At 39.8% G+C, this 21,835-nt stretch overlaps 1 protein-coding gene across 1 annotated transcript in view; it reads left to right on the forward strand.

The window, feature by feature from the left end:
* The window catches only part of ankhb (ANKH inorganic pyrophosphate transport regulator b), a 59,647-nt gene continuing 37,812 nt past the window's right edge, over positions 1 to 21,835 (forward strand). Inside the window, exons 1-2 of the mRNA XM_022678008.2 lie at positions 1 to 548; positions 20,602 to 20,818. Coding sequence (XP_022533729.1) covers positions 453 to 548; positions 20,602 to 20,818 — 313 coding nt within the window. The 5' untranslated portion in view covers positions 1 to 452. The remainder of the gene's footprint in view (positions 549 to 20,601; positions 20,819 to 21,835) is intronic.

Consider the following 21,835-nt stretch of genomic DNA (forward strand, 5'->3'; position numbering starts at 1 on the left):
AAAGGCGGAGGAGCCGCGCGCGAGGCAGATCTACCGCAGCACGGCGGCCTCGCGACCGATTGAAACGGTACCGGTAGCAGGTGTTTGTGTGTGTTTTTGAGGCCGCGCGCGCGTGTTGGGGTGCTGGTTGTTTGCGCTGCTCCTCGCTGGGCGGATGGAGGAACAATGGAGACCGAGTCCGCGGAAATTTCTGGCCGCCCTCCGCTCTCCCCATCATTGTTTATGATGCTGCTGCTGTTGTGTAGGAGGACAGGGACGGAGCCCATCTCACTGGATTCCTGCTAGAAAACAAGCCGCGCACACTCCCATACTCTCTCACTCTCTTATAAAAACACACACCCTCTCACAGACACACGCTCGCGCCCTGAGCTCGCGCTGGCCTGGCCTCTCCTCTCCTCCTCCCGGCGCGCGGCAGCAGCAGATGTTCGCAGGTCTCCTCCTCAACCGGCGACATGGTGACGTTCCCGGCTCTCGCCCATTACTGGCCTCTCATCCGATTCCTGGTCCCTCTGGCCATCACCAACATCGCCATCGACCTCGGCGAGCAGGCGAGTAATTCTGCCTCCTTACACTCAGATACACACACACACACGAACTACAGCCCGGCCTGTACACTAACAGATACATTTATCTACCTCAGTGATGCACTGCAGCAAGCTGCACACCTCCCCCAGGACCCCCCCCCCCCCCCCGTGTAGCCCACCGGTGCTGTACGGTGGGGCCCTATAGGCAGCCTGCCTACCTAACGCTACCTAACTACCGCTACCCAGGTGTCACACTAATCTATCTAACCTGGTTATATAGCTGTTATACCACAACATCACTATATTATAGCAAAGCTGGGCAGACAAACAGGGACATACAGGGCAGAGAGTGTGAACATCAACATCTGGTCACTCAGGACATCATCATCACCACCACCACCAGCAGCAACCTTGTGTTCTGTCAATTTGTGCTACCTTGCCAAAACGTGCTATCAGAGTGTTTATTTATAGCTAGGCAAAGACGTGATATCAGAATATGCTCCCAGCAGAGTGCAGGTTAGCTAGGCAGGACTGAGCAAATCCAGCGGTGCCAAACCTTGTTTTTTTTTTTGCTTGTTTTTAATTTTTAAGACTAAATTTGCTGAATATATAAGCATGTTAGATAAGTGGACAGTCCCAATCTATACTATCTATGTCATGTCGTTTTTTAATGAATTCATTTTAGATCATTTTATTCTGCTACATTAGATTATGTAGTTTATATATGTATATCTTGTATTTGTATGTAATCATGTTAACATTAAAATCGGTTTAGGTATGAATAGTATTGGATAACCTAAATCACTATATCTAGGCAAATACAGTATTGATGAATAAAATATATGATTTTATATTTTTTTGTATTTGCTCCCACAAATAGCTATATAAGATTATGCAAATCTTGTGGTGCCAACCCTTGTTTTATTGTTTTTTGTTTATTGATATATGAGCATGTTTGTTCAAATATCTCAACTCTCTGAAGACTACATGATGGATCATTTTTTATTAATCCTTATTTTTTTCTGTTATATAATTTTGTGTAGCTTATGTATCTTATATATCTTGTATTTATATGTTATAATGTCAACAGTAATAAAAAGGTGTATCACTATACCAGGGCAAATACAGTAGTACTATAAGCCAATTATAGATTATGAAGAATATATATTTTTCTTAGGATCGCTGTTTACACTCGTGTAGCCCTTAAGAAAAGGATTAAAATTAAGCTCAGATTGTGAAATACACCTCAGGAAAAAAATATCAAGAAGAATTATAATAAAAACACAGACGTATCAAATTGGGGTCAGCGCATGCGCAGAGCCTCTGTGCCGCTCGCTAGCACATTTTGATGGGTAGCACAATTCGACGGAACACTGACTGGGTCTCCAGCTTAACGCCGCTGCTACGGTTAGCGTAGCCTATATCTGTGCTACCAGATAAAGCAAGCTGCCTCACTGAGCACTGCAGCAAACCCTCTGGAGCACATGGGTAGCCTAAATACCCAGCAAGCTAGCCCTCCAAGCGCCACACGAAGAATCTAGCTGGCTAGGTAGCTGGGTAAAAAAAACAGGGAAACGGGCTCTGTGGACCACCGGGAGCATCCCAAACATGGACAGATAGCTCGAGTGTGACCGTCAACAGCTGGTCACTCGGGGCATCACCAGCAGCATTCAGCCCTGAACAATACACAGCCAATCTGAGGCAGATGAATGTGCACTTTTGGATGGGCTGATTTTTTGGAGGGGAATGGCTCGTAACCTCAGCGTGAACTGCAGCTTGTTTTTGTTTACAGTCAGTGAGAGAAATTAGATAAATAAGGCCTGCTAGGGTTGGGTGGTGGGCTTGTTATCAGAGGCTACAATAGCCCACCTCTTTGTCAGATTGGCTTTCTAGACACTGTACTTGCTGATACACATCATATGAGCACAAATCTAGTGATCTGTAACACTGTCACAGATCATGTGTGGATCTGTCCCAGATATATTGCATTTAACAATAGCATTGTTATTTTAAGATCATTTTGTTGCCACTGATAAAATAATAATTAAAGCTAATATCATAGTATGTTTTATTAGAAGGCTATGATTGCACCCTTTACAAACCAATTAAGATCAATAAAAGGTATATACATTATCACCTTATTGTACAATAAATGAACATTACCTTAGTAGCATTTGCTAATTGTGATATCATTTATTGATTTTATTTGTATATTTGTTCACATACAGCTCTGAAAAAAAAGAGACCACTTCAGTTTTTGAATCAGTTTCTCTGATTTTGCTATTTATAGGTACATGTTTGAGTAAAATTAACATTGTTGTTTTATTCTATAAACTACAGACAACATTTCTCCCAAATTCTAAATAAAAATGTTGCCATTTAGTGCATTTATAATCAGAAAATGAGTACTGTCTGAAATAACAAAAAAGATGCAGAGCTTTTAGTCCTCAAACAATGCAAAGCAAACATGTTTATATTCATAAAGTTTTAAGAGTTTAGAAATCAATATTTGGTGGAATAACCCTGTTTTTTAATCAAAGGTTTCATGCATCTTGGCATGTTCTCCTCCACCAGTCTTACACACTGCTTTTGGATAACGTTATGCCACTCCTGGTGCAAAACTTCAAGCAGTTTAGCTTGGTCTGATGTCTTGTGATCATCCGTCTTCCTCTTGATAATATTCCAGAGGTTTTTGGTAAAATTAAAGAAACCCATGATTTTAAATGGTCTGCAGCAGGACCATAGTGTGGACTGCAGCAGGTGAAGAAAAAAAGTATAAAACTCCTATTAACTATGGTTAATTAAAATGTTGTTGTCTTTAAAAGGGCATCATTGCTTTAGTATGCTAATCTATTATCATTATGACAGTGGTATTTTAATGGTTTAAAATGACAATAATATAATTCATTGCAATGATTTCTGGGACGATATATCATCCACATAAAATGCATATTGTGACAGGCCTATTCAGTTGTTGGAATCAGAATGAAAAAAATGTTTAAATATCTATAAAATACTGTTTTTAAACAAGTTCCAATATCAGCTCATTAAATATAAAAGGCTCTCCTTTCAAAGTAAACCAGCAATATTGAGGTCAGCACAAACATATTGGGGTCATTTGCACATACTGTCTGATAAGTCAGTAATGCAATAATGTACTTACTGAGACAGGCGTATTACTTTAAAAATGAACACACTAGCATACAGTCTGATACAGTGACCTATACCTTGACCCAGAGGAATATTTAAAGGGAAATGATCTACAATACAGGCAATGCAGTATTAAGACAATCACAAAGAGTGGCCCAGATTTCTTTACAGTGATGCTGAAATGAACTACAGGTTTTGATGTCTATGACTCATATATTAATTAGTGTGATTGCAGTAATGCAATCACAGTATTGATCTTCTTAAGTCTTATTCTTCTTCTTCTTCTTCTTCTTCTTATTATTATTATTATTATTCCACCTGTTTTTTGTCCGGTTAACTAGTGCCGCAGTTTTCGAAATATCGACTTCGTTCAAAAGAGAAAACGTGCGTCCTTATCGGGAATGGTGGGCTTGTATACAGCTTTCCGATCGGACTTACGTTTTTCGTAAAAACTTCGTAAGTACGCGTTTTTTTGACCATTGAAAATGAATGGGCAGAACTTTGCACGTCCGTGGACGTCGCAATTTTTGAAATACTAAGATGAAACCAATTGAGGACCTGTAGAACTTATTGAGCTCTTTCCGAAAATATGCGTTACGAAAAGTTACGACGTACGGATTTCGTACGAATGTCGTACGAAGTGGCCCCATTGGAATGAATGGGGCCAATCGGAGGACGGCAGCTAGATCGAAGGACAGGTAGCTAGAACTCCAGTACTGTGTGTAATGGAGCAGCTATGGGATAAATCAGCGTTAGGTCAAAAGTTTGGACACCCCGGCCCCCCAGTACTGTGTGTAATGGAGCCATGGGTCAAAAGTTTGGACACCCCGGCCCCCCAGTACTGTGTGTACTGGAGCCACGGGTCAAAAGTTTGGACACCCCCGAACGGCCAGAGCAACCTAGCGTGCATAGCTGATTGATGTATTTGCACGTTGCGTAGCAACGTGCAAACACCATTTAATCTAATTTATGCACATACATCACCTAGCAACCACCTAGAAACACCATAGCAACCACCACAGATACCATAGCAACACCTTAGCAACCGCCTAACAACACCTTAGCAACCACCTAGCAACCACCTAGCAACACCTTAGCAACCTCCCCGGATACCATAGCAACACCTTAGCAACCGCCTAGCAACACCTTAGCAAGCGCATAGCAACCACTTAGCAACACCTTAGCAACCACCCCGGATACCATAGCAACACCTTAGCAACCGCCTAGCAACCACCTAGCAACACCTTAGCAACCACCCCGGATACCATAGCAACACCTTAGCAACCGCCTAGCAACACCTTAGCAACCACCTAGCAACACCTTAGCAACCACCCCGGATACCATAGCAACACCTTAGCAACCGCCTAGCAACACCCTAGCAACCACCTAGCAACCACCTAGCAACACCTTAGCAACCACCCTGGATACCATAGCAACACCTTAGCAACCGCCTAGCAACACCTTAGCAACCACCTAGCAACCACCTAGCAACACCTTAGCAACCACCCTGGATACCATAGCAACACCTTAGCAACCGCCTAGCAACACCCTAGCAACCACCTAGCAACCACCTAGCAACACCTTAGCAACCACCCCGGATACCATAGCAACACCTTAGCAACCGCCTAGCAACACCCTAGCAACCACCTAGCAACCACCTAGCAACACCTTAGCAACCACCCCGGATACCATAGCAACACCTTAGCAACCGCCTAGCAACACTCTAGCAACCACCTAGCAACCACCTAGCAACACCTTAGCAACCACCCCGGATACCATAGCAACACCTTAGCAACCGCCTAGCAACACCTTAGCAACACCTTAGCAACCACCCCGGATACCATAGCAACACCTTAGCAACCGCCTAGCAACACCCTAGCAACCACCTAGCAACACCTTAGCAACCACCACAGATACCATAGCAACACCTTAGCAACCGCCTAGCAACACCTTAGCAACCACCTAGCAACCACCTAGCAACACCTTAGCAACCTCCCCGGATACCATAGCAACACCTTAGCAACCGCCTAGCAACACCTTAGCAACCGCATAGCAACCACTTAGCAACACCTTAGCAACCACCCCGGATACCATAGCAACACCTTAGCAACCGCCTAGCAACCACCTAGCAACACCTTAGCAACCACCCCGGATACCATAGCAACACCTTAGCAACCGCCTAGCAACACCTTAGCAACCACCTAGCAACACCTTAGCAACCACCCCGGATACCATAGCAACACCTTAGCAACCGCCTAGCAACACCCTAGCAACCACCTAGCAACCACCTAGCAACACCTTAGCAACCACCCTGGATACCATAGCAACACCTTAGCAACCGCCTAGCAACACCTTAGCAACCACCTAGCAACCACCTAGCAACACCTTAGCAACCACCCCGGATACCATAGCAACACCTTAGCAACCGCCTAGCAACACCCTAGCAACCACCTAGCAACCACCTAGCAACACCTTAGCAACCACCCTGGATACCATAGCAACACCTTAGCAACCGCCTAGCAACACCCTAGCAACCACCTAGCAACCACCTAGCAACACCTTAGCAACCACCCCGGATACCATAGCAACACCTTAGCAACCGCCTAGCAACACCCTAGCAACCACCTAGCAACCACCTAGCAACACCTTAGCAACCACCCCGGATACCATAGCAACACCTTAGCAACCGCCTAGCAACACCTTAGCAACTACCTAGCAACCACCTAGCAACACCTTAGCAACCATCCCGGATACCATAGCAACACCTTAGAAACCGCCTAGCAACAACTTAGCAACCACCTAGCAACCACTTAGAAGCACCTTAGCAACCACCCGGATACCATAGCAACACCTTAGCAACCGCCTAGCAACACCCTAGCAACCGCCTAGCAACCACCTAGCAACACCTTAGCAACCACCCCGGATACCATAGCAACACCTTAGCAACCGCCTAGCAACACCCTAGCAACCACCTAGCAACACCTTAGCAACCACCCCGGATACCATAGCAACACCTTAGCAACACCCTAGCAACACCCTAGCAACCACCTAGCAACCACCTAGCAACACCTTAGCAACCACCCCGGATACCATAGCAACACCTTAGCAACCGCCTAGCAACACCTTAGCAACCACCTAGCAACACCTTAGCAACCACCCCGGATACCATAGCAACACCTTAGCAACACCATAGCAGATACCAGCCAGCACTGCAATCACACTCGCAGTTTCTGTAGGAACTGCAATCTAGTTCTATTTACTGCCCTAGATGGGGCTGGGTAATATATCATTAATATCAATGTATTTGAAACTATTTTATACAAGTTATCAAAAATGATCATATCTTAATATTGCACCTGGAACACATCTGCAACATCATTCCAAATAGGAATGTGTATGGTACGTTTGTGTTGACCTTGTTAGGTTTCTAGGGGGATGATACTTAAGACTAGCCTTGTGCGTATTATATTGTAGGAACATCTTATTTAATGGAGCAGACTTAAGACTTAAGACTTTTTTCACATTCTTAAACAACATTATCCAGTGCCATTAGCTGAATCAGGGAAATACTATAAAGAGTGCACTGGACTTATGTATAGTATTAAAATACACATATTATCTGCCTGCCATCAAAAAAAAGGTCACACACTCTAATATTTTGTTGGAGCGCCTTTAGCTTTGATTGCAGCACACATTCACTGTGGCATTGTTTCGATAAGCTTCTGCAATGTCGCAAGATTTATTTCAATCCAGTGTTGCGTTAATTTTTCACCAAGATCTTGCAGCAGCATTGATGATGGTAGAGTCAGACCACTGCACAAAGTCTTCTCCAGCATCCCAAAGATTCTCAATGAGGTTAAGATCCGGACTCTGTGGTGAACAATCCATGTGTGAAAATGATGATCTCATGCTCCCTGAATCACTGTTTCACAATTCCAGCCCCATGAATACTGGTATTGTAATCTTGGAATATGCCCGTGCCATTAGGGAAGAAAAAATCCATTGATGGAATAACCTGGTCTATATTCAGTATATTCAGGTAGTCAGCTGACCTCATTCTTTCAGCACATACTGTTGCTGAATCTAGACCTGCAGACCAACTGCAGCATCAACCCCACATCATTTACTTACTTAAATCCAGTTGGATACTTTTTTTGTCCAGACAGTGAAGATCCACAGTTAAATACTTACTATGTACTTATACTGCATGCTCTTTTGCTGTTTTTGGTGTTATAATAGATTACTGGTACATTAAACTTTGTTAAGGTTTTTTATTATATCATATATCACAATTTCTCCTAAGCATATTGGGATATGAGTTGTTAGTTATATCACTCAGTCCTAGTCCTAGACGAACAGTGTAAGACTTAACAATTTAATTGTTAAAATATTTAATAAAAAAAAAGATGATATTCACCTTGAGCCACACTGTTGATGAATACATTTTTAAATTCACCTTGATGATGACAAATTTCCCCAACATTGAACAATGTAGCAGTAAAACTGTGTTCTTTGAAATTAGGTATTTTCTAAACAGTAGATATAGTTGCTCCAACAAAAGCAGGATAAACTCTTTTATAAAACTCTTGCATTTAGAGGAAACAATGAATGAGCAGTTTTCCCATGACTTTTTTCTTTGTAGTGTGTGTATAAACTAAATATACAAAATAAATGAGAAATGAGGAAGTCTGCAATATAAAAATGTAATGTACAGTTAGTAACTCTGTTCTGAAACATTTACTACATCCTACTGCCTAGTTTACACTATGTGACTTGTTGGACTGTAATCAAGAGTCTCTCAGTTGTTGTAGCTCTTCTGGGGTCACGGTTTTTCACTGCGGGAAATTGCAGACTCATCTGGCTGCTCTCGAAAAACATGCTTTGAAACTAGATCACACTAGAATGAAATGTGAGAACTATCTATTTCATGCAGAACATACGTTACTGGTTTTCTTTTTACGCAAACCCATTGGCTGTGGGTAGTCACTGTTCTGGACTCACAGTTGCCAACTGGTCTAGATATTAAACCTGCTAGATGTTTGTTGGGCATCTGTGACTCACCAGCGTCAGCTAGGTGAGCATCTTTCAGCAGTTTACACTACATGTCTGAGCGAGCACTGATCTCAAATTTGCAGCCAAGCAGAGGTTTTTGTTGAGTGTCTGGAAAATCATGCTAAAATCATGTAGTGAAAACTAGTCATACTGATTACAGGTTGAGATGTTCCTAAGTTTTACCAGTGGAAAAAAAAGAGTTATAAGGAGGCTATTACAGTAAACACCTTTTCAATAATGGTAAAGTCTATTTTTTTTACACCATTGCATATGACTAAATGATAATGATAAATTAATGTACAATCAGACATGCTTTTCTGGACAAGCTGGGAGATGCAGAACCATCATTGTAAGTAGAAGAAGCAGTAGAGTTATGTTACAAGATTTAACACTAAATCATTATCGTGATTCCTCATATCTGATCATGGTGTTCAGATACAGGTGAGTAGAGTTCATTGGGTTTGTAGTCTTCCCAGTTGAGCCTCATTACAGCAAGCACCTTGTAGTTTGGTGAGGCAGGAGGCTTCTCTGGAGTGGAAAATGAATCATACTGGAGTTGGTATTTTTAACAAGCACTTGCCTCACACACTGCACCGGATGCCATAATCCATCAGCGATCACAGGGATGTGTTTATCAGGCAGCAGGACTTAGTCTCCCACCGGTGATGTGCTTCACTGGACATCCACATACTCGCTGTCTTAATTGCACTGTTCCTGCATGCAGTTAAACAAATTGACCAAAAAAGACACAGGTGGCTGCAATTTAATTACTATTTCAACAAACCAATGCAGTAGCTGTTGTGAAATTAGGATGGGGTGGTTTGTCAGGGAAAATTACACAAGAGTGAATTCACTTTTAGAGCAGCTCACTACTTTAACACAAATGACTTAATTTACCTGCATACTGGTGTTCTGTTGAAGCAACAATATGCAGCATTGTCATTGTACTAAGGAGAGAGAATAGTGTCTTTTGGCGAGTAATTTGAGTCATATTTGTGTTAAATCCTGTAACATTATTCTACTGCCTCTGTTCACATGCTCCTTTCAGTGGTGGTTCTGAATCTAACTGCTTGATCTTAATTTAAGGGGTTAAAAGTAATTACAACCATTTTCCTACAAAAGCCTCCTCATTTCTGAGGCTCAAAAGTAATCAAAATTAATTAACTTTACCATAAGTAAATGTGTTTTATTAATACTTTGTCAGGTATCCTTTGCAGGTAATGACTGCTTAAAGTGTAGAACCCACTGACATCACCAAACACTGGGTTTCCTCCTTCATGATGTTTTGCCAGGCCTTTGCTGCAGCTGTCCTCAGTTGTTCCTGGTTTGTGGGTGTTTCTGCAGTAAAATGCTGCTCAAACAGGTTTACTGTAGAATATTTCACATCTGTACCTGAGTTGCTTTGCAATTCGGGGATCAATAAAGCATCCATCCATCCATCCATCCATCCATCCATCCATCCATCCATCCATCCATCCATCCATCCATCCATCCATCCATCCATCCATCCATCCATCCATCCATCCATCCATCCATCCATCCATCCATCCATCCATCCATCCATCCATCCATCCATCCATCCATGTTTTCGGTCATTGTCCATCTCTACTGTTAAGCGGCATCCAATGAACCTTGCTGCATTTGGTTGAATCTGAGCAGAAATTTTATCCCTGGGCTCTTTAGAATTTATCCTTCTGCTTCCGTCTTTTGTCATATATTTAATAATCCCTAGTGACCCAGTGCCACTTGAATCCATGCAGGCCTATATTACCACCATGTTTTACAGAGAATATATATGGTGAGCTTTGTTTCAAGATTCACCTTCTCCATACTTTCTGCTTCCCATCATCTTGGTACAGGTTGATCTTAATTTCATTTGTCCAATAAATGCTGTTCCAGAGCTCTTCTGGCTTTATTAGATGTTTTTTTGGTAAAGTCTAATATGGCCTTTCTGTTAATGATTTGCACCTTGTGATGAACCCTCTGTATTTGCTCTCATGAAGTATTCTCTTTATAATAGACTGAGATACTGATACACCTTTATTGAGGACAATATTAAACATCTGAGTGGTAAAACTATGTGAAGAAAGATTTTTACAGAAATGTTCTGATTTTTATTCTGTAGGTAAACAAACCATCTCTTTTTTGTTTTGTATAGAATGGTTTGTTCAATGCTCTATAAAGAGCCATCTACAGAAAATGTTTCACCAATGTAAAAAATACCTTTGAATTGGTTGTATATAAAATCATTGCCTATACTAAACTAGAAACCTCTTATTAAGAGTGTATAAGGGGCCTAGACAAATAAAGCAAGAACCTGATCTGTTTCTGAGCTGCAGAAAATCAGCAGGAAGGAGAGATATGAAAAGAAGCTCTGGTGAAGTCTGCCCGCCCCCACTAACAGACATCTATTATCTTTCTGCACACTGTTGTAAGGCACAGGAGATGAATTGGTAACACACACACACACACACACACTGTGAGGGAGGGAAAGAGACGAGTGAGTGCGTCTGTGACAGAGCAACAGAAGAATATGGTAGATAAGGAATGACAAGAGCTGTGGCTTTAGATGAATTATTGAAGCTCAACATAGTCTTTAAAGCAACGATATGTGTAATGTTTTTTTTGTAAAATACTGCATTACTATACCTGCTACTTTGTTCTTGGCAAGCTGCTAACTGCACTATATAACTCACAACAACACAATGTCATATTTGTGTGAATTCATGTAGTATTATTATTTAATGTCAATCCACATGATTCTTTCTCTTTCAGTGATGGTTCTGTATCTATCAGCTTGATCTGAAATGCATGTGTAAAACATGTCTTTTAGAAGTAAAGTACTTCTTGTCTGTATGGGGAGCATAGGAGCAAGAAATTCTCTCTAAACAAAAGTTGCCGCTTCATTTAATGTAACAGCTTATGCTGGGATTTACCAGATCATTAGAAACCGCCCTCCATTCAAAGTTATTTGATCAGTAACATCTATCCATCTACCTTAGGTGCACTTTGTAGATTTACAATTACTGGCTGTCATCCACAACCACAGACCCACAACTGGCCAGTTATTATTGGGGTGGTGGATCATTCTTAACACATTGGGGAGTGATGTGGGTGTGGACTGTGTCTGTGTGTTGGGCTGGTGTGATTTTATCAGGCACAACAGTTTTCCTGGAGGTTTTCACAAGATATTCACAAGTATCTGTTCACTTTATACAGTTGGCATATTGTTTGACATTGGAATAGAGCTGATATTGTCCGACAATCCTGGAAAGGATATTGGAGAAGGAGAAAGATACCAATTGAATTTTGTAACTCACACTTTGTGATGTGCTTTCGTTAGCTGTGTTTTCTCCTATATTCAATCACTCACACAGTGGAATATGATGGCCAACTTATAGATGCTCAACTTAATATAAAAAAATAGTATAAAATGAAATGTTAGGCTTTAATATCAGAAAAGAAGGAGAGGCGGCATGGTGTATTAACAGAACAGTAAAAATTCACTGTCATTAGTTTACACTAGTATTAGCCAGAATCAGTATTATAAGTTCCAGAAAGAAAGTATATTTTTCCAAACTATAATGTTAGAACATCATTTAGTGAGAATGTAATGCAGTCAATGAATCAATTAGCACGACTTTGTTTCCCCTGTACAATAACAAAGACAACACATTTTACTTGCCTATTTTTTAATAAAACAAATAAATAATTCCCTCATTTAAATCAGTGGTAGCACCAAAAAATTCTGCAACCAAAATTTGTGGAGGAATTGGTGGGGTCTGTGTGTGTATAATATAATGTGTGTACTTTTGCTGTCACACGAAAATCATAGATATCTCCATTTTTTTTCTTTTTGACAATGTTAATCTATTTTGTTCTTTTTCTCTCTCAAATAGAAATGTTCCAACATGCCTTTGAGTAAGATCTTTTTATTCCAGTTAAGAAGATTTCTTTCTCCTATTAACTTTTTTGGAACCATTTTGGAGATACAAGGTTATTGTGGGGCAGAGCCAACATACACCTTATTATGCATTATGTGAAAATTAAAAGCAACATTACAGCGTAAGAAAAAACAAACTTTTTTCCCTTTCTCTGGAAGTCATATGTTAAATAATTGGTAATTTTTAAAAATATGTTTTTAAAAGGTATAAAATGCATAAATGGAGATACATGTTGTTTTACTATAATTAAGAACCTGGGCATAATTTGCATGATTTCTTTACATAGAGTGAGCATTTTTTATAGGAGTGCTCTGAAATATAATTTTTTTACATTGGCTGTCATTAATGAGCTCCAGCATCCTCAGCGTTAAGTCTGTCTGGCACTCATTTGCTTTGTGTGCATGTGCAGAAATGAAGGATGCAATGTTCTTCCTGGCTGGGGTGGGTGGGGGCATATTGTGTCTTGAAGGAAGGACATTTGCTGGAGGGTCACCGTCTCAAGGGCTTTGTGGAATCCACTATCTCACTTTCTATCAACTAGGTCACCTTTGTCTGCAAACAGACAGAAAGACTTTGATAAATAGACCACAGCTCTGACTGTGAATACAGACTGAAAGATCCAGGGCCTGAAAAGACCAAATAAAACTCTTGTCTTTAAGGTCACACAGAGTGTAGCCAAATCCACCTATATAGATTAGTGAGGGATTGTATGCATGGTAAAAAGTACTGGACTGAAAACAAACCCATTTGTTTGCTGAGCCAGCCTTGTACAAAAGACTTCTGGATTATTTCAGCCCAATGTGCACAAGACAAGATAATTTAAACCTTTCCTCATGCTTTTACTCACCAGACTTCTGGATAGTGAGAATTACTATTATTATAATAAAATAATTATTTTAAAAGTAGTAATTAAATTATTCTGAAATTAGTAATGAATTGTTAAATGTTATGTAACAAAACTATATGCTTTATTCACCTACGCCATCATCGTCTACCAAAACAAGGCTGTGGGGGATGGAAGTAGCGTTGGACTGCTAAATACTAGCAATGCCACCTCACTGCTGCGTTCCCAAATGCACTTCTTCAAAATGAAAAGAAATTTTAAAGGTCAAACCTTCTATAGTTTCCTCAAAGATCCTGTACTTTACCTTGAATGATTCACTAAATCAATAGAGATCGCCATTTCAGTTTAAGATGTATGTTACTGTGCTAGCTAGCTAGCTAGCTAAGGCTAGCCATATTAATATTACCCAGCCTAGCCAGATAAACGTTAGCAAAGAGACTAGCTAGCTTTAGCAAGCTAGCTAAACCCTGTTCTTCAGCTATGACTATGATTAAACCTGAACTGGTTATTTTCACAGTTTAATGTCAAAACGAATGAGGGGGTACTGTTAGTCAAGTTCTTTAAAGTAGCCTGATTAGCTGGCTGGCTAATTAATATCCTACCATGGGGAGCCTGCTCTCCTCATGCTTAGCTGGACAGTATTTGCCATTTAACAGTCGTCTTAAGATTCATTTTATGTCTGATTTGATATTACAGATTAACGTGGACACAAAAGTAAGTTCAGAACACTTTATAAAACAGTGTTTCTTTAAGACACCAGTTGGAATGTAAAGGTTAAAGATTGATCCACATTATTTGCCTGGACAGATAGTTCAGTTCAGTGAAGCCTGTAAAAAGTTTTCTACAGTCACTAATTTAGCTAACACGTGAGTTTTCTGAGTTACTGTAGCCTTTTAGTAAAACAGCCGGGGAATCTTGCACTTATTTTCTTCCATTTTTCCGACTACTTTCACTGATAATTTAGGGAGGTGTGTGAGGTTAGTTGTTCACACAGGCGCTGCCATTTAAACTGGTGGATATTATTATGCTGGCTCCTTCGCTGCCTTGAAATTTCCGGTTTGGGGGCATACCCCTCAGCCTCGCTTTCATTTCAACATGGGCACTGGGTAATTAAGGTGCATGTAAATTATTTCTCCATTAAGGTAAACCCTGTCAGACACAACATTGGGGCTAAACAATACAACCCCTGGCAAAAAGTATGGAATCACCAGTCTTGGATGAGCACTCCTTCAGACATTTCATTCTGTAAAACAAACTCTGATCAAAAACATGATACAATAATAAGGTCATTCCAAAGTGCAACTTGTTGGCTTTCAGGAACACTCAAAGAAATGAAGAAAAAACATTGTGGAAGTCAGTGAATGTTACTTTTATTGACCAACCACTGGGAAAAAAATATGGAATCACTCAATTCTGAGGAAAAAAGTATGGAATCACTCAAATTGAAGGTAGAAAATAAGGACACACCCAGTCAATTTCCTTTCCCTAAATGGACACCTGCCTCAGATTAGATCTGCTCGTTAGTCTGCAGTTAAAAACACCTGCAGTCATGACACCTTGGAGGGCTGCTGGACGAATTAGAGTGGCAAGAACCATGGCTCCAACAAGAGAAATGTCTCTTGAAACAAAAGAGAGGATTGTGAAACTTCTTGAAGAAGGTAACTCTTCACGCATGGTTGCTAAAGATGTGGGCTGTTCACAGTCAGCTGTATCCAAGATATGGACCAAATACAAACAGCATGGAATGGTTGTTAAAGCCAAGCGTACTGGTAGACCGAGAAAGACATCAAAGCGTCAAGACAAGCAACTTAAGGCCATTTGTCTTGAAAACCGAAAAAGTACAACTAAACAGATGAAGCATAAATGGGAAGAAGCTGGAGCCAATGTATGTGACCGAACCGTAAGAAATCGCCTAAAGGAAATGGGATTTCAATACAGGAAAGCTAAAAGAAAACCATCATTGACACCTAAACATAAAAGAACAAGACTGCAGTGGGCTAAGGAGAGGCAATCATGGACTGTGGATGACTAGATGAAAGTTATCTTCAGTGATGAGTCAAGAATCTGCATTGGACAAGGTGATGATGCTGGAACTTTTGTTTGGTGCCGTTCCAGTGAGATTTATGAAGAGGCCTGCCTGAAGAAAACAACCAAATTTCCACAGTCCTTGATGATATGGGGCTGCATGTCAGGCAAAGGCACTGGGGAGATGACTGTGGTTAATTCTTCTATCAATGCACAAGTTTACATTGACATTTTGGACAGTTTTCTCATCCCTTCAATTGAACAGATGTTTGGAGATAATGAAATAATTTTCCAAGATGACAATGCATCGTGCCATAGGGCAAAAACAGTGAAGGCATTCCTTGGAGAAAGACACATTCAGTCAATGTCATGGCCTGCAAATAGTCCAGATCTCAACCCAATTGAAAACCTGTGGTGGAAATTGAAAAAAATGGTCCACAAGAAGGCTCCGACCTGCAAAGCTGATCTGGCAACTGCTATCAAAGAGAGTTGGCACCAAATTGATGCAGAATACTGTTTGTCACTCATCAAGTCCATGCCTCAGAGACTGAAAGCCGTTATAAAAGCCAAAGGTGGTGCAACTAAATACTAGTGATGTATTTTGAATCATCTTTTGTTTATCTGTTTTTCATGATTCCATACTTTTTTCCTCAGAATTGAGTGATTCCATATTTTTTTCCCTGTGGTTGGTCAATAAAAGTAACATTCACTGACTTCCACAATGTTTTTTCTTCATTTCTTTGAGTGTTCCTGAGTTGCACTTTGGAATGACCTTATTATTGTATCATGTTTTTGATCAGAGTTTGTTTTACAGAATGAAATGTCTGAAGGAGTGCTCATCCAAGACTGGTGATTCCATACTTTTTGCCAGGGGTTGTAAAATAAAGCCCACAGCTAGAGTTAAATGAGCTACTTGTTAGCGTAACAGAAAAAGTAACATTAGCCTTTTGTGTAAAAGCCATTTAAGCCAGGAATTATCAGCTCTTTTTAAATTCAAGTAACATTTTATTAAAGAAATAACTATCACATGATAACAAGGAAACATGCTTATAGCGTAGCATGACCGTGCCACTCGCTAACTATGCTAACAGGCACAAGTTATTTTATAATATAAATTACAACATGAATGTTATGTTTTGGTACTAGAGCATATTTTGCTGGCTCTGTGGATAAGTTAAGACCGATACTAAAGTAGTTTATGAACAGTGGTGTGTGGGATTATTCTGGTGCAGTGAAGGAGGAGTGGAAAGCTGCTGAGAAGCTAAACACGGCAGGTAAACAAGTAGTTTATGAGGGAAGCAGGAACAGCCTTAGGGCTGATTTATACTCCAGTTCAAAGCTTTTGAACTGGTGTTATAAGTCTTTTAACAGTTCTCTGACTGTGTCTCAATCATCATCTTACCAAGCAGTCAGCTCAGATTAGCAGTTATGCTAGCTAACTGCCCAAAACCTGTTTACTGTGACAACTGGAAAAACGCATTTTCTTCGCCCTTTTAACAAAATAGTACATTATGTTTTTATTAATAAAATATAAGATTGAAGTTTAAAAGGTTAAAAGTATTAAATGTGTGTATATATATATATATATATATATATATATATATATATATATATATATATTTACAAAATTAAAGAAATATCCTGGATGAGTAGTTTCACATTTAAGTTTGTAGCCCTTTAGTTTCATTCACCCCTGTTCAATGAGGACTGACTCCTAGGCTCCTTCTGGCATTTTGCAATAATTCTCTCCACTACAGAAAAGACAGAAAATATAGCATTGTAAACAGTTGGTCTGTGAGGCCATTCAGTTTCTTTTCTGCCAGAGTTTCTTTTTTGTTGTGTCCATATGGCAGTTTTTGTGTTTTGCTTAAACTATTTGCTGCCCTCAGCCCACAATTGTCAGAGGTACTGCTTCCTTTCTGTCCATATCCATATGCTTTCATAGAACCTGCATAAAAACGGTTAAATTAAAGGCTCTCTTCATATCTGTATCCATGTTTAACATTGAACATAAATTAGTCCTTATGTGTACCATTATAGAGTATCTAATGAGGGAAAATACCACTCATGAAAATACCACTTTGTTGTTAAGTCAGATGATGGAGGGTCCTAAATAAATGTAAATACATTTTGGAGCTACATTTATAATATTATCACTGTTTATAGAAATGTAGAGACAATGTATACACATGTACAGAGCAGACCAGCATAAAATATTTTCAAACCCTTTTATTTTAGGACGTTTCTGACACTGTCCCATGTATGTTTTCATTTGTACATTGAACATTTGTACATATACATGCATTTTGTTGTGGCTCAGCAGTAAGAGCACAAGGCTATCAATTGCAAGGTTGTGTGTTCAAGACTCCACCACCGTTGTGCTTCTTAGCAAGACCTCTTAACCCTGTTGCCCACTTCTCTGGGCATGTGTGCTCACTGTCTCACTATGTATGTATTTTAAGTGTACTCACTAGTGTGTATGTGTGTGTTTACTGCACGGATGGGTTAAAAGTGGAGGCCAAATTCTATCTTTGCCCAACACAAGGGTGGTGTATGCTTGTCTTGTCTCTCTTCTTTTTGAAATATATCAGCACAAACAGCCAATAAGCTGCTCAGCTTACCAGCTGTTCAGTGCTCATCAGTGTTCACCATCAAAACGGTTTAATGCTCTGGTAGGTTTCCATTGCTTATGGTTTTTGAAGCATGGTTGTCTGGCATTCATTTTGCTAAGTCATTCTTTTTAGTAGAGTAAGAGTAGAAGTGGTTAGGCATCTCCTAAACTGGCTCTGGAATTATATCTACAAAGCATTGTGGAAATAACCCAATAGCATTTATTCCAGTGTGATGCAGGATGTCTAATTACAGGCAGTCCAAAAGTAGTGGTTGGTGGTGTTTGGTAAAAGGAGAAGTCTGCAGACAGTAGGGGGGGAGCAAGTATGTCTTTATGCATCAGCATTTTCCATCAGCTGAGACATTTGAGCCTTTTCCACTTTAACTATGTACACATTTGACTCGGACTTTTTCTTAACACTGGTTTTCCTAAGAGGAATGTGTTGTCACAGTCCTGAGAAAACGGACTGATCTTATGATGGCCATGATATACACAGACATACCAGAAATCTTGGGAAAGGAACTAGAATTGTGTTCCATGTGTTACAGAATGCAGCACTGATCTGTGGGATGTGCATGTGGGGCTTTCTGCATTAAATGTGGATGTAATTTCTACTTGTATGCTTATTTGCTTGTCTGTTCGCATGGACTACTCTAGTCAGATGCCACCGTTCACAATCTTTATGACCCACGTCACTGTAGAAGATGATGCCTTCTGAGCCATATTCCTGGCACTCATGCGACTCTGCAGAACAAGGAATGTTAATGATGATTTCATTTATTAAACGAAAAAAGCTTTCCAAACAAATCAGGCCCTATGGTAAAGTGCAGTTGCCCCCCATCATGCTAAAAGACAAACATGATGGTGGTGGTAGTGTGATGGTCTGAGGCTGTTTCTCTTGCTTTAGGACCTGATTGGTTGAACCATGAATTCTTGTCTCTACCAGAAAATCTTGAAGGAGAATGTCTGTATCAGTCTATGATTTTCAGCTCAGGCATAGTTGGGTTTTGCAGCAGGACAATGATCTGAACCACACCTGCAAGTCAACGTCTGACCTCTGACTATGGCTTAAAAAAGGTTTTGGAGCGGCCTAGTCGAAGTCTGATTGAGATGTCATGGCATGATCTTAAACAAGGCCGTTCATGCTCAAAAACCCTCCAATGTTTCTAAATTAAAACAATTCCTCTACAGAGATGTAAAGGACTAATTGCCAGTTTTTGCTAATTCTTTTCATGTTCACATAGGGACAGGTTGGTCTGGATATTTTTTTTCTTATAAAATTTTATTGTCATTTAAGAACTGCTTTTTATATTTACTCAGGTTATATAAGTCCTATATTAAAATGTGTTTGTTAATCTGAAAAATGTAAGTAAGTGATACAAAACAAAAACAAAAGAGATCTGTAGGGGGCAAATACTTTTCCATGGAATTGTACATTCCCTATCTCTGATTCCTGTCTCTGGGGGTCCCGTTTCAGTGCATGTTTTACCACAACCTGGCAGCTTAACTGTTTGGGAGATGTTTTGATAGATTGACTTATTGTTATTCAATTAAACAGAAATGCCAGATATTATTATTTTTAGGAGATCCTATGCTTCTCAGATATGTCTTAATTTCCGACATAAATATTTATAAAATATAGATATTTGTATGAATTTTCCATATTTTGGTTTATAAGCAACATTGTTCTTTTTATCAGCCCTGTTTCTCATGATCATGCTGGCCAGTGTTCAGCCTCACTCACAAGATAACACCTTACAACTTATACAGATGTGGGCCTTCCTAAACGTCTCCTGTGGTAACACCGTCATTATGAATTTACATGCTGCTATCAAATGAGTCTTGAGGTGTCAGGGTGAGTGGTTTTAGTGTCTAAGTGCAACCAGACAGTTCCTGCAGATGTTCACTACTGTGCCAATCCTTTGATAGAGAAGAAGACTGACGCCAGGACTGTTGACACGGATTAGGAGTTCTCAGGTGGTCCTCTGGGGAAAAGTATGCATAAATAAGTCTTTAAAGCTGTTATTTTACACCGAACAATGTCACTTTACCAAAAACAAGTTAAATGGGGGTTATAATGGGGGATTTTTGCTTTTCAAGCACACTGATTGTCAAGCTTTTCGTAATGAGATCATGTTCCTCTGGGTCAATATTTATCTATGATTTAGGGTCTTATTTAGAGGGTCATGGCAGGAATGACTTTTGATTACTGATAATTGATAGCAAGGTAGTGCTTTTATATTCTGGATACAGAACTCTTTTTGTGCCTGAAGGATGCCTGAAGGAATGATTTTAATTCCATTTAACCTTTCAGTAGATTGATGAACCACATAAAAGAGGGTATTTTTGAATGAATGAAGTGGTTGGATCTGGCTAAGTAAACAGTATGGATGGATCTGCAGGTGGTGGTATTGACTGACAGGTTTGTGTTCTTTCTGTTGTTCTTGGCAGGCTTTAAACAGAGGGATCGCCACTGTCAAGGAGGATGCGGTGGAGATGCTGGCCAGTTATGGCCTGGCCTATTCCCTGATGAAGTTCTTCACTGGACCTATGAGCGACTTCAAGAATGTGGGGCTGGTGTTCGTCAACAGCAAGCGCGACCGGACCAAGGCAGTGCTCTGCATGGTTGCTGCTGGAACTGTAGCCATCATTTTCCACACTCTGATAGGTCAGTCGTGAGATTTAAATTTTTTTCTGACCTTTTGTACATCTGCCTGCATCCTTTATTTTTAATCATTTTTGCAATTAAAACACCCACATTTGGAATGTGTAGTGTTAAAATTACCCAATGTGACAATGTTATATATAGGTCTAGTACTATGCAAATGGTTTATTTATCCCAGAAAAAGCCTAAATCTTATCAGTCCTTTATCAAACTGCATCAGGTGATTTTGTGTTTTAAACACACAAGTTTTCTTAATCTTTCAGACCTCCACTCTTTCTGTTATCTGCTATTTCTTAATTACATTACAATCTGAGGAAATGGCAACCTGAAAACGCTTTGCTCTTTTCTTAAAGTCTTCTCCTGCTTTGCGGGCATCAGTTATTTAGGTTTTCAGTGTGCCGGTCAGCTGCTTAGAGGAACTGATTGTTTGGACATTTTGTCATAAACTGAAAACAAAAAACAAGCATAAAACATTTACATTAGCAGTGCAATTCTAATCATAAATTTACTTCAGCAGTGCAGTTTTAGACATTCATTTACCTCAGTAATGCTACTTTATTTATAAATGTACCTCAACAGTGCTAGTCACATGTAGGATTTACAAAGAGAAAAACAGCCACAAACAAATGCTTATGCTAAAATGACTTCTTCTGTAAATACTATTCAAGCCCTGTACAGCTTGTATCTTTAAATTCGTAAGAGATAAGAGATAAAACTGCTACTAAAAATATCTGCAGAAACATAGCATTATGACTTTAAATATTTTAGTAATTACTAAAGCATGATTTATTCAGGCAGTTCTTAATGTATAATTTATCTATTTTCACTTATTTGAATTAAGACCGGAAGCACTTTTTTGTCTTTTCTGGACGAATAGTTTTTATTTCCAGCTATTCTGTGCATCCTTAGACCTTGGTAATAGAACAATCGACCTTGGTACACCTTGGTAATAATAGAGATCTCTCTTTTTTTATAAAAACACTAGTGAATAAAACACTAATCTTATTGAAAATGCGTAAT

This window comes from Astyanax mexicanus, chromosome 8, assembly GCF_023375975.1.
Source record: "Astyanax mexicanus isolate ESR-SI-001 chromosome 8, AstMex3_surface, whole genome shotgun sequence".
NCBI classification, from domain to species: Eukaryota; Metazoa; Chordata; class Actinopteri; order Characiformes; family Acestrorhamphidae; genus Astyanax; species Astyanax mexicanus.